At 42.0% G+C, this 14,214-nt stretch overlaps 1 protein-coding gene across 2 annotated transcripts in view; it reads left to right on the forward strand.

Annotated features, from left to right (window-relative positions):
- Positions 1–14,214, forward strand: part of IFT52 (intraflagellar transport 52) — a 32,513-nt gene that overhangs the window by 5,587 nt on the left and 12,712 nt on the right. The window contains exons 6-9 of one of the 2 annotated variants that reach the window (XM_055545064.1): positions 985–1,056; positions 7,409–7,535; positions 10,867–10,953; positions 12,062–12,130. In XM_055545064.1, the coding sequence (XP_055401039.1) occupies positions 985–1,056; positions 7,409–7,535; positions 10,867–10,953; positions 12,062–12,130 (355 nt within the window). The remainder of the gene's footprint in view (positions 1–984; positions 1,057–7,408; positions 7,536–10,866; positions 10,954–12,061; positions 12,131–14,214) is intronic. The other variant, XM_055545065.1, reaches the window with a different exon arrangement.

Raw genomic sequence — 14,214 nt, forward strand, 5'->3', positions numbered from 1 at the left:
CCGTGACTCTTCCCTTCTATCTTTTCACACATTGTTTTCTCCAGCCGTTTGCCTTTCTTGCCTTTTTGTTTTATTTTATTAAATGGTAGTTTATTGTATTATATCACTTCTCATCCATCAAATAATATTACTCCCATCTTTTGAAACCTGACTCCACATCACCTTTTGACAGAATATATTCAATTTCAAGTAACAGAAAACCCTGTTCAAATGGGATTAAGCAACAGGGAGATTTTATTGATTCATGTAATTGAAAAGCTGAGAAGTTGGGCGTGCTTTGGATATGGACCAACAGATTCACGATGTCATCAGGACTCCAGTCCCATTTCTCTGCAGTTCTCTTGGCTCTGCTCTCCTGTGTGTGTGGACTGAATCCTTCTAACGGTTCCCAAATTGGTATCTTCATGCTATGTGAGTTAGGGCAAGAGTGCAGGCCTTGGTTCCAACCTGCTTAGCTGACCTAGGCCACGGGTTCATCACGAACTGGTCGCTGTGGCAGAGGGCATCGAAGGCCCTGGGTCATATTCACCCCTGGAACCAAAGATGAAACTCGTTTTTTTCTCATCCACTGAATCCTAAACCGTAAGAGCTTTGAGGAAGCAGGAACTGAGTGCGTGAGGGGCAACATCAAGGACCCTCTGGTCCCCGTGTCCAGAACAATTCATTCCATACTTCAGCTTGCCAGGTACATAGGGTCTGAAGATCCAGAGTCTAGAATGAATACAAGGCAAGAATGTGGGTCTAACACATATTTGAGCCCTTTCCTCAGGACTCAAGAAAGAGCAACTAACTCTTACATTTTCATATTAACTTTTGCAAACTTCCAGAAGAGATAGAAGTGTGTAGGAGTACTTTTAATTTTTTTAAGAATTGTATTTTGACTGCACAGTCCTTGTATCTGATTGAAAGTTATATTAATGAATGGAGTGTGAAATCCCTAAATATTGTTGTTGTTTACTAGATTTTACTTCGTTTTTCTTCAAGGGAGATAAGCCGAGCTGCAGGGAAGGCGGTGCCTGGAGTCCTTGATGAGGAGAGCAGTGGGAACAATGCCCAGTGAGTGTGTTCCCCGAGGCCACCTGAAGAGGGCAGAGTTGTCGTTTGAAGAGTTTCCTTTTTCAAAATGAAACCGTTTTCGTTCTTGATTACAAAAGTAGTTCTCATCAAAAAACCAGTTTGATCAGTTCAAAAGGAAGAAAATAGAACCCTCCACTCTAACTAAATCCATGCCCTTCTCCCCAAAGATAATCCTTCTAAACAACATTTACATTTAAAAATCTTTTTTTTTCATATATAAAAATAGGGATAGGTACTTTATCCTTTTAATAATGACTGGATTCAGTTGGATGTATCCTAATCTAGCCAGTCTCCTCTTACTGGACATTTAGGTAATTTTATAACATTTTGCATTAATAATACCACCTAACATTTAATGAGCACTTACTGTGTCGTAGGCATGGCATGTATTATTACTTCAGTTAATCTTCACAGCAGCCTCTAAGGTTATTGACGAGTTAACCGAGAGTGTAGTTGCCCAGGCTCACTTGACTAGTGTCAGAACTGAGTTTCGGTGCTAGGCAGTCTGCTCCGAGGCGGACTCTTAACTTCTTTTTCTTATTTTTATTATACAAAGTTTGATGTTGTTGTTCAGCCCCCAAGTCGTGTCCAACTCTTTGCAACCCCAGGGACTGCAGCATGCCAGGCTTCCTGTCCTCCACCGTTTTATATTAATTGTCATAAATAACAGCACAAAGTGAACATCTTTGTAGGTACAGTTTTTGAGCACTTATGCTAGTATCTTAGTAGGCCAGATTCTTGGCATTTAAATTTCGGGGTCGCAGATCTTCCAGTTGATGCATTGCCAAATGTGGTGCATTGCCAGGTCACCCTCCAGGCACGTGTAGCATTTACGGTCCCTACGAACATGCCCCTTTCCTCGCTTGCCAGCACAGAATATTCTACTGAGAAATGATACCACTTTATTTTCAGTTGTAGTTCTTTGATTATGAATAGGATGGCCTTTAAAGTTTATTGACTGATTGTGTTTATCCTGTGAATTTCCTATTCACTGCCTTTGGTCTGTTTTTCTGTTGATGGTGTATCTTATTCATTTACAAGACCTCCATGTGTTGCAAGTATTTTTCCCAGTTTATCATTTGACTTTGGGATATTCTGCCCCATAAAAGTTGAATGTTTTTATATCATTAATGCATATTACAAACCTCTAGTAGTTAAAATACTGTGATACTAATTCCAGACTAGTGAAAAATAAAAGATTAGGCCCAAAATATATGGAAGATAAGGGTTATTTTATAGTAAAAGTGACATTTCAGATTATTGGGGAATGAATGGTATAATTTTGGCTAAAATGTTTTTCACTTGGAAAAATATTTCTATTTTCATGCCACATCTCAAAATGTATTTCAGATGGGTTAAATTTATAAATATTAAAAATCAGACCACAACAGTACTGAAAGAAACGATAAGTGAATGTTTTATAATCTTAGAGTAAAAAAAAAACCTTTCTTAGTATGAAACCACAATAAAGTCATAAAGGGTAAAAATAAGTAGCAACATATAAGTTAACATTTTTGGACATTTAAGAATCACAATCTGATTCTTGGTAAAGAAGTAAAAGAACTGTGGACTTGGATTTAGAAGTTTCCAATTTCATGCCTTCCTTGCAGGGTGGCCCAGCACAAAGTAACTCTTAGCTGTAGTTGCCATATCTGTACGGTGGGGACGATATGACTCTTAGCTGTTGGAAAACTCCAGCGAGGCATACTTGTGGGAGTGCTTGTAAGGTACGAGGCATGTACCTTAGCTGCCGTCACAGTCTCACTTCCTCAGTCTCGTGAAGGGCAGATGGCAGGTTGCTCCTTTCCTGGGTTATCTCGGAAGTAGAACCGTGTCTTGAGAGGCTCTGAGGTGTGGATAAGCAGCCCTGCTTCGTGCTTTGAAATCTCTTAGCTGTTGGAGTCTCAGGCTATCCTTTAGCCCCGTGTATTTTATCACTTCTCTTTTTCCTTCTCTTACTCTGCTGTAGCCACCCTGACTTTGTTTGAATTCCTTAAGTATGCTAAGCTCTCTCTCACCTTAGGACCTTTACATATGTGCTTTCTCTTCCAGGAACACACTTTCCCAGCTAATCTTACTCATTCACACGTCTTAGGAGAAGTTCTATATTAGTTTTGGGGGTGGGTGGGTGTTTAGCTTTAACACTTAGATGAGATCAGATCAGCTCACTCGCTCAGTCGTGTCTGACTCTTTGCGACCCCATGAATTGCAGCACACCAGGCCTCCCTGTCCATCACCAACTCCCGGAGTTCACTCAGACTCACGTCCATCGAGTCAGTGATACCATCCAGCCATCTCATCCTCTGTCATCCCCTTCTCCTCTTGCCCTCAATCCGTCCCAGCATCAGAGTCTTTTCCAATGAGTCAACTCTTCACATGAGGTGGCCAAAGTACTGGAGTTTCAGCTTTAGCATCATTCCTTCCAAAGAAATCCCAGGGCTGATCTCCTTCAGAATGGACTGATTGGATCTCCTTGCAGTACAAGGGACTCTCAAGAGTCTTCTCCAACACCACAGTTCAAAAGCATCAATTCTTGGGCCCTCAGCCTTCTTCACAGTCCAACTCTCACATCCATACGTGACCACTGGAAAAACCATAGCCTTGACTAGACGGACCTTTGTTGGCAAAGTAATGTCTCTGCTTTTGAATATGCTATCTAGGTTGGTCATAACTTTCTTCCAAGGAGTAAGCGTCTTATAATTTCATGGCTGCAGTCACCATCTGTAGTGATTTTGGAGCCCAGAAAAATAAACTCTGTCACTGTTTCCACTGTTTGCCCATCTATTTCCCATGAAGTGATGGGACCAGATGCCATGATCTTTGTTTTCTGAATGTTGAGCTTTAAGCCAACTTTTTCACTCTCCACTTTCACTTTCATCAAGAGGCTTTTGAGTTCCTCTTCACTTTCTGCCATAAGGGTGGTGTCATCTGCATATCTGAGATTATTGATATTTCTCCCAGCAATCTTGATTCCAGCTTGTGTTTCTTCCAGTCCAGCGTTTCTCATGATGTACTCTGCGTAGAAGTTAAATAAACAGGGTGACAATATACAGCCTTGATGTACTCCTTTTCCTATTTGGAACCAGTCCGTTGTTCCATGTCCAGTTCTAACTGTTGCTTCCTGACCTGCATACAAATTTCTCAAGAGGCAAATCAGGTGGTCTGGTATTCCCATCTCTTTCAGAATTTTCCAGTTTATTGTGATCCACACAGTCAAAGGCTTTGGCATAGTCAATAAAGCAGAAATAGATGTTTTTCTGGAACTCTCTTGCTTTTTCCATGATCCAGCGGATGTTGGCAATTTGATCTCTGGTTCCTCTGCCTTTCCCAAAACCAGCTTGAACATCAAGAAGTTCACGGTTCACATATTGCTGAAGCCTGGCTTGGAGAATTTTGAGCATTACTTTACTAGTGTGTGAGATGAGTGCAATTGTGTGGTAGTTTGAGCATTCTTTGGCATTGCCTTTCTTTGGGATTGGAATGAAAACTGACCTTTTCCAGTCCTGTGGCCACTGCTGAGTTTTCCAAATTTGCTGGCATATTGAGTGTAGCACTTTCACAGCATCATCTTTCAGGATTTGAAAGAGCTCCACTGGAATTCCATCACCTCCACTAGCTTTGTTCGTAGTGATGCTTTCTAAGGCCCACTTGACTTCACATTCCAGGATGTCTGGCTCTAGGTCAGTGATCACACCATCGTGATTATCTGGGTCGTGAAGATCTTTTTTGTACAGTTCTTCTGTGTATTCTTGCCATCCCTTCTTAATATCTTCTGCTTCTGTTAGGTCCATACCATTTCTGTCCTTTATCGATCCCATCTTTGCATGAAATGTTTCTTTGGTATCTCTAATTTTCTTGAAGAGATCCCTAGTCTTTCCCATTCTGTTGTTTTCCTCTATTTCTTTGCATTAATCGCTGAAGAAGGCTTTCTTATCTCTTTTTGCTATTCTTTGGAACTCTGCATTCAGATGTTTATATCTTTCCTTTTCTCCTTTGCTTTTCACTTCCCTTCTTTTCACAGCTATTTGTAAGGCCTTTCCAGACAGCCATTTTTCTTTTTTGCATTTCTTTTCCATGGAAATGGTCTTGATCCCTGTCTCCTGTACAATGTCATGAATCTCATTCCATAGTTCATCAGGCACTCTATCTATCAGATCTAGGCCCTTAAATCTATTTCTCACTTCCACTGTATAATCATAATGGATTTGATTTAAGTCATACCTGAATGATCTAGTGGTTTTCCCTACTTTCTTCAATTTAAGTCTGAATTTGGCAATAAGGAGTTCATGATCTGAGCCACAGTCAGCTCCTGGTCTTGTTTTTGCTGACTGTATAGAGTTTCTCCATCTTTGGCTGCAAAGAATATAATCAGTCTGATTTCAGTGTTGACCATCTGGTGATGTCCGTGTATAGAGTCTTCTCTTGTGTTGTTGGAAGAGGGTGTTTGTTATGACCAGTGCATTTTCTTGGCAAAACTCGATTAGTCTTTGCCCTGCTTCATTCTGTATTCCAAGGCCAAATTTGCCTGTTACTCCAGGTGTTTCTTGACTTCCTACTTTTGCATTCCAGTCCCCTATAATGAAAAGGACATCTTTTTTGGGTGTTAGTTCTAAAAGGTCTTGTAGGTCTTCATAGAACCGTTCAACTTCAGCTTCTTCAGCATTACTGGTTGGGGCATAGACTTGGATTACTATGATATTGAATGGTTTGCCTTTGAAATGAACAGAGATCATTCTGTCGTTTTTGAGATTGCATCCAAGTACTGCATTTCAGACTCTTTTGTTGACCATGATGGCCACTCCATTTCTTCTGAGGGATTCCTGCCCGCAGTAGTAGATATAATGGTCATCTGAGTTAAATTCACCCATTCCAGTCCATTTCAGTTCGCTAATTCCTAGAATGTCAACATTCACTCTTGCCATCTCTTGTTTGACCACTTCCAATTTGCCTTGATTCATGGACCTAACACTTAAAGTCTCATCAAAATGTCAGTCTGATTGATTTCTTAGTAATAATAAAAGAAATAGAGGCATATAAATAGCTTGACAGTTTTCATCTTATAACCGACCATTCTCTTTGCTTTCTTAAGAATTGTCTCCCTTGAGTGCACTTGGGAAACTGTGGGAAAGGGTGGGCCCTGACATACACACAACTGTTTCTCCCTTTTCTTCCTCCTTGGCAACCGCTCACTTCCTTCTGCTCCTGCTCTGGAAATCCTGGGCTGTAGCCCCCTTACTGGGATACTGTTAGGTTCGGGGTAGAAGGAAGAGAATGGGCAATGTGGGGCAGGTACCTCTTCTCAACCACGATGAGACATAGAAGTCAAAGCTGTAGATGAGACTTTACTGAAGGGACAGGGAGAACTGACACAGGAAAGAAATAATTGAAAACTTAAGCTAAAAAGAATGGTCTAAAAGAAAGAAAAATTAAAATCTTTATAGGCAACTCTTCCTGGGTATTCCCTCTGCCCGTTCCTCCCACCTCCTGCCCCAGTTTCTAATTATATGCTTTGCTTTTAAGATTCCTGTTTCTCCCCATTCTGAGAACACTTCCTTCAAACAAATACTTTGGAGAGCTCGTTTTTCTTTTTGGCCACATAGCATGCAAGATCCTAGTTCCCCAACCAGGGATGGAACCCGCACCCCCTGAATTGGAAACGCAGAATTTTTACCACTGGATCACCAGGGAAATCCCTCCATTTTTCTTTCACTGAAACCCTAGCTCCTCCTGCAGGGCCTGGCCTCACCCAGGTGTGCACCCCACCCTTAGCCCCTCAGTCCCACACCTTTTCCAGGAGTACATTGCCCAACTACTGATTCACTGTGGGTACTCACAGTCTTTGCTAGAACAGTGTAGAGTAGAGGGGGTACTCCAAGACTGGTCTGTGTAGAAGTGTCCAACGTGGGATAAATATACGCCTGTATTCGTATAAGCCCTCAGCTGCTCCACACCCCTCCAGTGGCAGACATTCGTACCTGGCGATAACACCAGTCAGGTTTATGAGGGGGAGAAAACAATGTCTGCAACGTGGTTCCCCAGAGCAGGCTCATGTGTAGTTCTGGTTCAGTTCTTAGATGAAGCCTCCTCTTCTTCCACTTCTTCCATAGGGACTACTTTATTTCTGTTATAATCATTTATGCATACGATTGTACATTTTTCATTTATTTCACATTTCCTAAAATGCTTCATTAAACTTAGAGCTAGAATTATACTGATTTTGAGGTAACAAACCAAAGCTTATAGAAGATTTTGATCATAACTTTCTCAAGAAACACTGAGATTATCTTCAAAAACTTTCCTATTGAACACCTTGAACGTTTCTTTCTTTCAGGGCTCTCACCTTTGTCTATCCTTTTGGTGCCACGTTGAGTGTCACGAAGCCCGCAGTGGCTGTCCTGTCCACAGGCTCTGTCTGTTTCCCGCTTAACAGGCCCATCCTGGCTTTCTATCACTCGAAGGTACAGCCTTTCTTAGATATGGGTGGGTATGTAATTTTTTTACTGAAATTGTGAACACTACTGTTTCTATAGGGGTTTCATATACTGTCTCTCTTTTTTGGGGGACGGGGCGGGGGAGCGCTGCACCACTATGCAGGATCTGAGTTCCCCAACCAGGGATTGAACCTGGGTCCCTTGCAGTAGAGTCCTAACTCTGGTCCACCAGGAAATGCCTATATTTTCTCATTGGTCTTCACAATAGTCCTATGAAGTAGAATTGCACTGAATTACATTTTACTTATGGGGAAACAGTGGTCATTTTTGGAGTCAAGACCTAAACGTAGCTCTTACTATAAATCCAAAGCTTTTCCAGTGCAGCATGAGGCTGTGTGTAGTACAGCTGCCTCTGACCAGCTCTCACCCTCAGTGTAAGAGAATCCATTTAGAGGAAGGTTGATTTAGCAAACTGCACCATAGAATTGTGCTGCTTGTATTTTAGTGCATCCCAGGAAAACATTCCAGGAGACTCATCCTGGAATGTTATCATCCTGGAGTACCTGCAAGATACGGGTTCAGGTGGCTCGAGAGGGCATCGTCGTCCTCATCACCCCATGTATCCACTGCCTTTTAATTGATGTCTGTTGAACCCACCTTCATCTGTCTACCAAGACGTGGAATTCACCAGTGACCTCCCAGTTTTTGTCCAGAGACCCACATGTCTGTAGTTTAGCAGGATCCTATTTTTCTTTATGGGACCTAGGTATTACTTTTCCTTCTCATATTTAAACTTTCTGACATCATTTTATTAGGAAGTAAATAAATGTCTATGCTATGCTTGAAAGATGATGTTTAGACAAAATTGGTATAGCTATTATGGCAGTTTAGTCTCTGCTAAGCAGAGAGAAATATTGTTTTAGAATTAAAGTGTTATTAAATGATTCAAGATGCGGAAATGACCAGTTTACATGAAATGTCTATTCAGAGACACAAAAGTCATGAGATACCATCTTAAGGGGCCCCTGGTATTGTATGTAATACCAGAGTTTTGATTGTTTTTAACCAGGCACAGAGATGTTACCTGGCTTAATCAGTGGACTTTATGGAGTATCTGGTGGGTATACCATTCTGTGCTAAGTGTGGCGTTTCCTCTGGAACTCATGAGATTATCATCTGTTCATTGCCTAGCTATTTAAAGCCCATTTTCTCCTCCTAATAGGCTTTCAGTCCTGCCTTGTAAACACAGTCTTTCAGAGAGGTTGCTGCCTGTCACTCTTGTTGGTGAGATGAGGCAGTGATCCCAGGGAGGAGCTCCACCTGGACCCATGAGCAAGGTCAGGCCAGCACTGGAGGGTTCTGCCTCCTTGCCCAGGGCCGTTGCCTTTCTCTGGGCTCATCACAAGACTTTCTAGGTCTTCAGTTTACTCATTAACACTGAGGGAGCAAATGGTCCTTGAGTAAACATATGCTTATTTAATTGGAACAAGTTATAGACAGATGCTGGAAAAGGCCACTGAAGACAATGGCATAATCTGTCAGGACAGAATAAAAGGATTAAAGAACAATCTACAGTCTATTTTAAATAAATGAAGTAGGAAAAAGAAAATACAGTTGACCCATGAACAGTGTGGGGGTTAGAGGTGCTGATCGTCTGCATGGTGGAAAATCGTGTGTAATAGAGCCAGGCCTCCATCTGTGCAGTCTGCTTCTGTGAATTCAATCGACCATGGACTGTGTTGTACAACAGTATTCACTGTTGAAAAAGTTCACTTGTAAGTGAAACCATGCAGTTGAAACCCATGTTCATTCAAAGGTCAACGGTATATTAAGGAAAAGATAAATCTGTGAATAGAGGTTTATGTATTTACTTAGCCTGTGGGGATTCAAATAACAACCCAGTTCATCCAGTCATTTCCCCATTCTTTCTCTAGAATTCCACCCAATTAATTTCCTATTCTCAGTAACCGATCTGTTTGCAGTGGTTATGGTGTAGAAATCATTTTATTTTTCCTATGAAGCATTTGCTTTTCATGTGGGACCTTTTAGAGTTTGTTTTGCAAATTGTGTTTTATTTACAGAATTTGTGTATTTGTCTCCCAACATCTGTGGCTTAGGTGTCATTCTTTTTCAGTACCATTACAACTGTGTCTTCCCTGTATGTAACTTTGCTAGAAAGTCTGATTTCATTTTGTATTTTTAATTCTGTACTCTTTTCTTCTTATCACAAAATAATATATACTCGGTAATTTAAAATACAGCTATGGAAGGATTTCCCTGCTGGTTCAGTGGTTAAGAATCTACCTTCCAGTGCAAGGGATGTGGGTGTGATCCCTGGTGAGGAAACTAAGATCCCACATGCTATGGGGCAATGAAGCCCGCCTGATCCAGAGCTCATGCGCCACACGGAAGACTGAGCGCCGCCACAAAATACACGCAGAGATGGAGGGAAAACATGCTGCCTCTCGCACTGTTCTGAGGCAGGCCAGGTGGACATCGTGGTCATTTTCTCCTGCTTCTGCTGGTGCTGCATTTTTATTTGCCTCACAGGCTTTAAACTCTCTACAGTTGATGGTATACTATTTTTTTTTAACCTAATGTTATGGCAGAAGCATTTTTCCAAGTTAGTGAAAATGCTTTCTAATATATAGCTTAACAACTGGGAGGTTCCATTGTTCTTAACCGTATTTCTGGGTGAATGTTTGGATTTATTTCTGATCTTTTGTAACTGTTACTGTAGAGCTGTGCAGAGTGTCTGCTGTATTTCATACTGCTTTGCTGCTTTTGTTGGCAGTTTCAGCACCATGTCAGAGACTGTCACTGAAACCTGACCAATAGTTTACAGTCACTTTTTCTTACTTATTAATCTTATAAGGAAAAGTACTTTGTTTTTTGTTTAAATTACTAATCTTAAAGTTTTTTATTATTAGCTAGTCATTTCTTTTGTGAATTTTTCATGCTTGTGGGTTAGTTTTCTGTCTCTTAAACACTTTTTTTGGTACTCATAAAATGTCTAAATCTTTACAGATTGTTTTTCAATTTGTCTTTTTTATTTCCCTTTAAGATTATGATTTTCATCTATAATTTCACTAACTGGGAAAATACTGTCGAACAAATTTACATTACTTTCTGTTAAAGTCAGATAGAAGGGTACAGAAGTGTCTAAATTGAGAGGCAGGTTGGAATATAGTTATTGTCATAATTGACATTTCTAGACCATTAAAATACCTATGTAAACTGACACATGTTAGTGTAGAAGACATTTGCTCATATGATTGTGATGATAAGTGTTTGGTGACTAGGATGCACGTGGTCCATTTGGGGATCTGAATCACTGACCCTGCTTTGTCATCAACAGAACCAAGGTGGGAAACTGGCAGTGCTTGGCTCATGTCACATGTTCAGTGACCAATATTTGGATAAAGAAGAAAACAGCAAAATCATGGTAAGCTCTTTTCTTTTGTCATATTAATGAATATTGTATATGATTTTCATGTCATTTAAAAAAGGTACTGCTGAGTTCATCTATTCATTTAAAACCAGCTCTTCAGAGCCCGTTATATTCCAGGCACTATGGACACAAAGGTGAGTCAGGCATAGTCTCTGCTCTGCAGAAGTGTACAGGACATTGAGAGAGACTGTGAGAGATGAGAGAGGTCAGTGCAGAGGGATGCAGTGCGTGTCTCCAAACTTGCCACCCAGGCTGGGAGCCTCCCTGGGGAAGCAGGGAGGAGCAAGCCCAGCCAGGGCCTCGTGCGTAGAGCCTTGGAACTCAAACTGTCTTTGAAAAGCCACGGCGAGCCCTTGTAGAGTGTCCAGCAGCTTTGGGCATAGTCAGGTCTTTGGGTGTGGAAGAGGGAAGCGAGAGGGAAACATATGGACAAGGAGGGACAAGGCCCTGAATGAAGGCAGGGAAGGGGTGAGTGGGGGAGGGACTGGCCAGCACAAGGAGACTGTGATGGGACTGGCTGCTGACTGAGGTGGGAAATGAAGGAAAGGCATGGCGAGTGTGAGGGGAACATGCCCTGGGAAGGATGGCAGGGTGCTGGCCAGAGCTGGACTTCGGTGTGATGCTGGTGGCTCACTCACCAGAGGCAGAAGATGCTCCTTCAGCCTTAAGCATTGTTGTTGTGCTGAGAGATTGATTGCAGATCTTGTTTTTATAGAATCCACATGAAGTTCCATTGTCTTTAGTCCCATTTTGGGGGCATCTTGCTGTATTCTACTTTTTAAGTCCAGACTGTCATCAGCACATTATTCAGGGATTGTTTCAGAATTGTGAACACATTTTAATAGATTTGGGCTTGTGGTAAAGGCTTGAGTGCCCTAAGATAAATGGTAAATTTCTAAGAATAAAAATGGCACTAGAGTGAGAAAGACTTTTAAGTTTTTATATGATTGCACCAAGACAGGGGTGACTGCCCTTTTTCAAATCACTGCTGTATAGTCTCTTTCCTGCCATCATTTTTCTTGATTGATTAAATTCTCTGGTCCTGCCTGCAGCTTTCTCAAATACACAGTGTGTAATTCTGTGTTTATTTTTTAAAATTTAGGATGTTGTTTTCCGGTGGCTCACAACAGAAGACATCCACCTAAACCAGATTGACGCCGAGGACCCAGAGGTAGGCGGTCGTAAATTACTTAAAAACTTTGAAATGAAAAATGGGTCCAGCTTCTCAGCACTACTTCTAACAGTTCCAAAAACATATCTATCTCTTACCTTATCTGTGAGACAGATGGCAAGAAATGATGCTTTTTGGCAAGATGAAGCCTATGCTGTTAAAAAAAATCAGTAAATTATTAGAGAATTCAGTGGGGTGGGAGCCTTTGTGTGTATATGTAATAACTGGAATTTAACATATGTCCTCTGGCGGAAACTTTCAGAATCAGTATCTGTAGAGAAATACGTCTTCAAAACTGTGAAGGATATAAAAGTACTTTTTCATAAAGAAACAAAGATCATCAGAATTTAAGTTTTAAACTCCAATTCGGTTGCCTTTAGGAAGAACAATCCTAAAGGCATTATGATAATACTTCATCCGACATGGGAGAGTGGAAAGACCAGCACTGAAGGGACTTCCCTAGTAGTCTGGTGAATAAAACTCTGTGCTCCCATCGCAGGGGGCCTGGGTTCAGTCCACAGTCGGGGAACTAGATCCCACACGCCACAAATGAAGTTTCCTCGTGTGGAACTAAGACCCAGTGGAGCCAAATAAATATTAAAAAAAGAAAAAAAGACCAGCACTGGACTGGGAACCAGTAACTAGATTCTCAGTGCCGCTCCACCATGAGCCTTGAAACCTTAAGCAGGTTATTTCTGACTTTTTTTCTCTTCATTTTCTCATTAGTTCTGGGGCTACTAGTACCTTTCTCACAGGGTAATTATGAGAATCATAATAAGTGAATCAACATAAATTTACTTGTTAAACTAAAGCCTATAAAAGGGCTATACATCTTCAAGACTTTTTAAAAAAACTTCTTGTATTTGTTATATATTAATACCAGGCCCTATATCATATACTTCCACATAAATCATTGTTTAAACTGCACTACAGCCCTGGCAAGTAGATGGTCTTTTTCTCTTTTTATCAATGAAACTGAAATTCTGCAAGACTGCAATATGCCCAAAGAGCCAGCAGTTACAGAGCCGGGAACCAAACCCAAGGCTCCTGACTCAAAAGTCTACTCCTCCTCCATTTACCTCTGTGTTTCCTAACTGCTGACCTGTCAGGAAAATGATTTTTCGGCTATGGTAGCACAAGGTAGCCGGAGAAGGCAATGGCACCCCACTCCAGTACTCTTGCCTGGAAAATTCTGTGGACGGGGGAGCCTGGTAGGCCGCACTCCATGGAGTCGCTGGGAGTCGGACACGACTGAGCAACTTCACTTTCACTTTTCTCTTTCATGCATCAGAGAAGGAAGTGGCAACCCACTCCAGTGTTCTTGCCTGGAGAGTCCCAGGGACGGGGGAGCCTGGTGGGCTGCTGTCTATGGGGTCACACAGGGTCGGACATGACTGAAGCGACTTGGCAGGCAGCACAAGGTAGCCAGAGACCATCACCGATGGCCTGTGCCCTCGGCTGAGGACTGACTTGGCTGGGAAACCTCGGGCTGACTCAGGTTCGGAAACATGAGAGCCTCACGTCTAAAATATCCCTTCACATGGAAACATGAAGTGTGGGGCTGTTGTGCTTAAATTTCTCCTGAAAAATGATGTAAGCCCCAACACCAAAGAATTGGGGTACAACCAGGAATTGGCTTTTCAGGTTTCAGAGGACCCAGCTCTGAGTGGGTGATGTGTTTGGCAGCCGCCAGCCCTAGTTAGAGTGGTGTGTGCCGAGGGAAGTAGTGCTAAGAGGTGTTGTGTCTGCTCCAGTTCTGTGTGGCCACCTTGCTCTTGCTCAGTTTCTGTCATTCCTGTTTTCTAATCAAGGAAACGGAAGTGAGTAAATTCTTCAAGGTTCCCACTTAGATTAATCCCTGGCCGAGCCATTGCTCCTGGGTTGGGAAGATCCCCTGGAGAAGGGAATGGCTACCCACTCCAGTATTCTTTCCTGGAGAATCCCATGGACAGAGAAGCCTGGTGGGCTACAGTCCATGGAGTCACAGAGTCAGACACGACCGAGCGACTAACACTTACTTAAGCCATTGTCAGTGCCACTTCAGAGAAGGCAATGGCACCCACTCCAGCACTCTTGCCTGGAAA

This window comes from Bubalus kerabau, chromosome 13 (genome assembly GCF_029407905.1).
Source record: "Bubalus kerabau isolate K-KA32 ecotype Philippines breed swamp buffalo chromosome 13, PCC_UOA_SB_1v2, whole genome shotgun sequence".
Taxonomy (NCBI): domain Eukaryota; kingdom Metazoa; phylum Chordata; class Mammalia; order Artiodactyla; family Bovidae; genus Bubalus; species Bubalus kerabau.